The 5,704-nt window shown below is 54.2% G+C and overlaps 1 protein-coding gene across 1 annotated transcript; it reads right to left on the bottom strand.

Moving 5' to 3' along the window:
• Window positions 1–1,836: 1,836 nt before the first annotated feature.
• LOC309603558 (olfactory receptor 14A16-like) lies at window positions 1,837–2,793 on the bottom strand (the record flags this gene model as incomplete). Its single annotated transcript, XM_082338376.1, has 1 exon — window positions 1,837–2,793. The coding sequence occupies one exon, from the start codon at window positions 2,791–2,793 to the stop codon at window positions 1,837–1,839; it is 957 nt and encodes a 318-aa protein (XP_082194502.1).
• Between the last annotated feature and the right edge of the window lie 2,911 nt (window positions 2,794–5,704).

Raw genomic sequence — 5,704 nt, 5'->3', positions numbered from 1 at the left:
TGTTGGCCCCACTGCTTGCACTGAGGGATACCACTAGGAAGTGTCCACCAGCAGGACTCTACCACTGCTGACATTTGGGCTGGATCCACCAGCCACCTTCCCACCCACTACATCACCCACTTCTTCAGTCCAGATACCTGGACTGGGGACCAATCTGACTATAAAGAGATTACGGGAAACCATGTCAAAACCCTTGCTAAGGTCCAGGAACAAAACATCCCCTTCTTTCCCCTACCCGCACAGGTTCAGCAATGCCTTTCTTCTCCTACAAGTACCTGGAAATGGCTGCAGCAGTATTTGGCCCATTCCCTTCCCAGGGAAAGATGTAACGATGACCAGCCTGTAATTCTCCCAGTCCTTCTTCTTGCGTTTCTTGAAGAAAGGTTTGATGTCTGCCTTTTCCAAGGACCCCAGAACCTCTCTGATGGCTCTGACACCTTTGAGGGCACAACCCGGAAAGGGTAGCAGGAGCAGACAGGAGCCCTTGCAAGGAGCCTGTCCGAGGCGGGTGAGATGAATCTCCTTGGGCCAGTGGGGTTTGTTCCTGGAGTCACACACATCTGTGAGGTGCCCATATCTCAGCTGGCCTCATGCACTCCTCATACACACAGGGGTGTTCAGAGGCACGAGCCCTTCCCTTGCATGTGCGGAGGCAGGGCACTGCAGCAGGCATAACGGCTCTATGGCCTCCTGCTGCCACTGCCAGAGGCTGGGAGGCACCTCCGCCCTGCGGTGTATCGCCCTGCTCTGCACCTGTCTGAGATGCCCCTCGTCATGAGGAATGGACCCAGGGACCTCGGCTCAAGGAAGCACATCCCAATGCTGCATTTGGGTGGTTTCCCAGGGGATGTTGCTCCCAACGTGAAGTGACCTGGAGGCAGTGTCTATCCCACAGGCCTCCTTGGAACCCCAAGGAATAGCTGATGGCATTTCTGCTCACTCAGGTTCATTTCACGTCATGTATGTGATGTGCATGCTTACATTTCCTCTGTACAATGCAAACATGGACTGCTGACCTACTCCTTTGGTGTCCTTCCATGGAGGGACAAAGAACCTCCCCGAGCTGGAGTGAGAGGCCAGTGCTGGGACTGGTGGTTGCAAGGGGCTGGTCTGTGGCCATTGCCCCGGGGCACCTTGCCCAGGGTGTCAGGCAAACACGGGCACAGACCAGACCCTGCTCTGCTGGTCCTTCAAATCTTTCGCAGGAGGCCTGGCTGTGCAAGGGACACTGCTGTGTGCCCCAGCCCTGCACACTCACACACATTAGATGTTCACTTATGTTTTCCTCCCCAGGGCACTATCTTGAGCTTGTTCTTGACAGCAACTCTGAAAGAAGACCTAAGCCTTCAGGCACTGCCCTGAGGAGATCACCCTTCTTTATGGAAGCGCTGCTACGGAGGCCAGCTCTGTCATGGAAGTGCCCATTGTGACCAGGCTGCCAGAGCACTCAGGGCTGACACCAACAGAAGGGATCAGAAAGAGAGTGTGGAAGTGGCAAGAGAACAGCTCTTGAAGACCAAGCGCTGGTGCTCCCTGGCAGTGCTGTCATGCTGGGACTCTTTTCCCCTCCACCCATGCACACAGGAACTGTCCCTGCAGCTCCAAAAAAGGCCTTGGAGGAAGGATGTCAGGAAAAAAATAGTTCCTGCAGGGTCCTTTATTTTGTTTACAAACACAGGGAGCATGGCTCCTCATTTACGCTGCCACTCAGTCAGAAAAGAAAAGCAGACAGTGAATTAGAAAGGAGATGACAACATTATCACAATTGAGAAACCACCACAAACAACAAAAAATTCAGAAGTCAGGCGGGTCCTGCAATGAGTTACATTATAACTACTATGCAGAAGATGACGGGCAGTTTATTGCTTCGAAAAAACAGGCAGTCATCATTTTCCACACTGCATGCTTGAGCTGCTGGTTCCTCATGCTGTAGATGAGGGGGTTCACTGCAGGAGGCACCACTGAGTACAGCACTGCCACCACAAAGTCCAGCAGAGGGGAGGAGATGAAGGGGGGCTTCAGGTAGGCAAACATGCCAGTGCCGAGAAACAGGGAGACCACGGCCAGGTGAGGGAGGCACATGGAAAAGGCTTTGTGGCGTCCCTGCTCAGAGGGGATCCTCAGCACGGCCCTGAAGATCTGCACATAGGAGAGCACAATGAAAACAAAACATCCCAAAAAAAGAAAACCACTACCCACAAGAAGCCCAGCTTCCCTGAGGTAGGAGTGTGAGCAGGAGAGCTTAAGGATCTGAGGGATTTCACAAAAGAACTGGTCCACACTATTGCCCTTGCAGAGGGGGAGGGAAAATGTATTCACAGTGTGCAAGAGAGCATTGAGAAACCCAGTGCCCCAGGCACCTGCTGCCATGTGGACACAAGCTCTGCTGCCCAGGAGGGTCCCATAGTGCAGGGGTTTGCAGATGGCAACGTAGCGGTCATAGGCCATGATGGTGAGGAGACAAAACTCTGCTGAAATAAAAAATACAAACAGAAAGAGCTGGGCAGCACATCCTGCGTAGGAGATGTCCCTGGTGTTCCAGAGGGAATTGGCCATGGATTTGGGGAGAGTGGTGGAAATGGAGCCCATGTCGAGAACAGAGAGGTTGAGGAGGAAGAAGTACATGGGGGTGTGGAGGCGGTGGTCACAGGCGATGACGGTGATGATGAGGCCGTTGCCCAGGAGGGCAGCCAGGTAGATGGCCAGGAAGAGGCAGAAGTGCAAGAGCTGCAGCTCCCGTGTGTCTGCGAATGCCAGGAGGAGGAACTCTGTGATGGAGCTGCGGTTGGACATTTACTACCGCTGGGTATGGGCACTGTAATAGGAGGAAAAGACAGTGTCAAGTTAGGGAAGACTTCTCTGAGCAAAATCAAAGCCATTTCTCATACACCCTCGCCCTGCTACATGCAGACACCCTTTTCCTTTTCTAGGAGACCTTCCTTCAGCTCTGCGGCTGGAGCCCTGGTTGGTGCTGGCTGAACGTGCCATGAGGAGCAGGGCTCTGCCCACTGGCTGCCGAGAGGTCAGCCCTGCTCTGCAGCAGTGGGTTCATGGGAAGAGTGGGGGCAGGGGCCAGCCCTGGTGTTTGACCTTCTCTCATGAAACTGCTCCTAGTGCAGAAGGGGCTGTCAGCATCTGCACTCCCAGTGATAAGGAACTGAGGTGGCAGAAGGCAGGTTGAGAGATTTGGGTTTTTTACAGCTCCTCCTCCCTTTGCACCCAGGGGAGTGTTCTTGGATGTCAGAAAGCCTCAGCATTTGTGCTGCACTCAGGGAGAACAGAGGGAGTCCTGCGAGGCAAGAGGAGTGCCTGTGGCTTAGTGCAGAGGGAGGGGAGCTTCTCCATGGTGCTTCCAGATAACACAAAGGTGCTATATGGCAGGTTTTCATCCTGCTTCCACAGCTTGGAAGGAATCCTCAAGGCAATAGCCAAGGGTCCTAATGACAGCATTTGAGTGAGGGAGATTCATCTCATTCCCCAGCCCCACAGACTGCATTGCCCACAGCCCCACAGGTTGGATGAAAGTTGGGACATGTGTTCCCATGGACACACCTGCATGAAAGGACCCACAAGATCCACCTGTGACTTTGCAGCTAAAAATTCCCATCCCCGGCGAGCCTGGCAGCAAGAAGATAACAATAGCAAGAACACAGACCAGTGGAGGAACAAGGAAAAACATACATTGAGGGTGTGGCTGAGAGAGGCCAGGGCAGAGGCATTGGGGCACTCAGACAGCGTTCCCCTTCCCCAGCTGTGCACGCCACCTCCCAGACACCACCATTGCCAAGCAGCTGCTTTCAGCCCCTGTGCTCTGCAGAGGGAACTGGGCCCGTGGCTGCAGAGCTGCACCACGGCTCTGCTGGAGCTCTGGCTGCAGAGGAGGTGGTTCACGCCTTGGAGCCCCCAGCCCTGAGGGCAGAGGCTTTGGTGGGTGGGAGAGGAGGCAAGGGGGCTTGCTCAGAGGAAGGGGTCTGCATTGGAGGGGATCAAATGGAGGTTTCTGCGTTCTGCCTCTTACAGTACTTCTCGTTTTAGTTTCCTCTCATTCCCTCATCATCTCCCTGCTGCCTGGAGATTTTCCTCCCGGGAGGTGTTCCCCTGTCCAGAAACCCATCTGCATTGCCCTGTAGCCAGAGACTTACCGTGTCAAGGGCTGTGAGGATCTCTTCCGCAGTGAGCTCTCACCTGTCCTCCCATGCCAGATTGCCTTTAACCTCTCTGCTACTTCTCTCCTCACCCATTGGTGCCTGCAGGCAGTGACCTCAGCCCTGCCGCACTTTGCAGAGGAGCTGCTCCTGGGCAGAGCTGTCTCTCAGCAGCACTGCCTGGTAGCCATGAGCTCCCTCCATCCCAGGAGCCCAGCCCAGTTCGGCAGCAGAGGCCCAGCCCAAGGCACCACTTTCTCTGCCCCTCTGGGCTCCCTCCAGGTGTCCCTGGGGCTCCTGGGAAACCTGCTGTGAAACAGGCTGAAGTAATAACTTGTGGCCCCTCTCCCACCTCTGGAGAGATACTTCTTTCCAGCAATGCAATTTCTCCTATCAGAGAGAGAACTGGGCATGAGAATCACCGTTCCTTACTTCTGGTATGGGACAGAAAACCTGGACAGTGACAGATCTCCTTTACCCTTGCTGAGGGAAGGGATTCAGCTGAGTCAATTGAGGCTTCTCATCCTTTGTTTGTAGTCCTGGGGCTGGAAGGGACCTCAGCTCTCATCTACGGCTGCCACAAACCCACAGGAGGTGGGATTCCTCTTGCATCCGTTCAGGTGGACACAAAATAGGAACCTGGTGCCTGGGAGCCTCTTGTCTCAGCTCCTGTAGTAATTGCTGGGGATGGAGGCAAGGAGTGAGCTGTTCAGACTCAAACACCTGGTGACATCTGAGGTGTCAGAGGTGGTCCAAGATATGTGCAGGTAACTGCAAGCTGTAATGCAGCGGTTCACAGAGAGGGAAGCATCTGGAGGCATCATGCTTGAGCTTAGAGGGGACTTCCTTTGGCCAACAGCAGATGCCCACATTTAGGACATCTGAACTTTTCCCTACTCCTTATGTTCAGGGCAGCCTATTGAGGTAGTCAGGGGGGCAGATGTAGCCATTGCCATAGCCATCAGCCATCTTCTCCATCAGCTGCATATACTAGATCACCATGGACTGTAATGGCACAACGCCCGTGGACATCCCTACGTTGGCTAACCTAATTCAGGGCAGCTACTCAACGGCCAAATACAGGCCTGTAGTGCTATGCGAGATGCCAGGGCTCTCCAGCACAACTGCGTGTTTGACACCGTTGGATTCTCTTTCCCACAGCATTCTCCTGGAGAAAGTGGCTGCTCATGGCTTGGATGGGTGTACTCTCTGCTGGGTAAAAAACTATCTGGATGGCCAGGCCCAAAGAGTGGTGGTGAATGGAGTTCAATGCAGTTTGCAGCTGGTTACAAGTGGTGTTCCCCAGGGCTCAGTACTGGGACCAGTTCTGTTTATTATCTTTATCAATGATCTGGATGAGGGGATCGAGTGCACCCTCAGTCAGTTTGCAGACGACACCAAGTTGGGTGGAAGTGTTGATCTGCTGGAGGGTAGGAAGGCCCTACAGAGGGATCTGGACAGGCTGGGTCGATGGGCCGAGGCCAACTGTAGGAGGTCCAACAGGGCTAAGTCTCGGGTCCTGCATTTGGGTCTTGAGTGATGGACGCTCATGGGCCCCT

This window comes from Platalea leucorodia, assembly GCF_965183815.1.
Source record: "Platalea leucorodia genome assembly, contig: HAP1_HAP1_SCAFFOLD_127, whole genome shotgun sequence".
Lineage (NCBI taxonomy): Eukaryota > Metazoa > Chordata > Aves > Pelecaniformes > Threskiornithidae > Platalea > Platalea leucorodia.
Note: the sequence above shows the minus strand (reverse complement) of the source record. Positions and strands in the feature narration are given on the sequence as shown.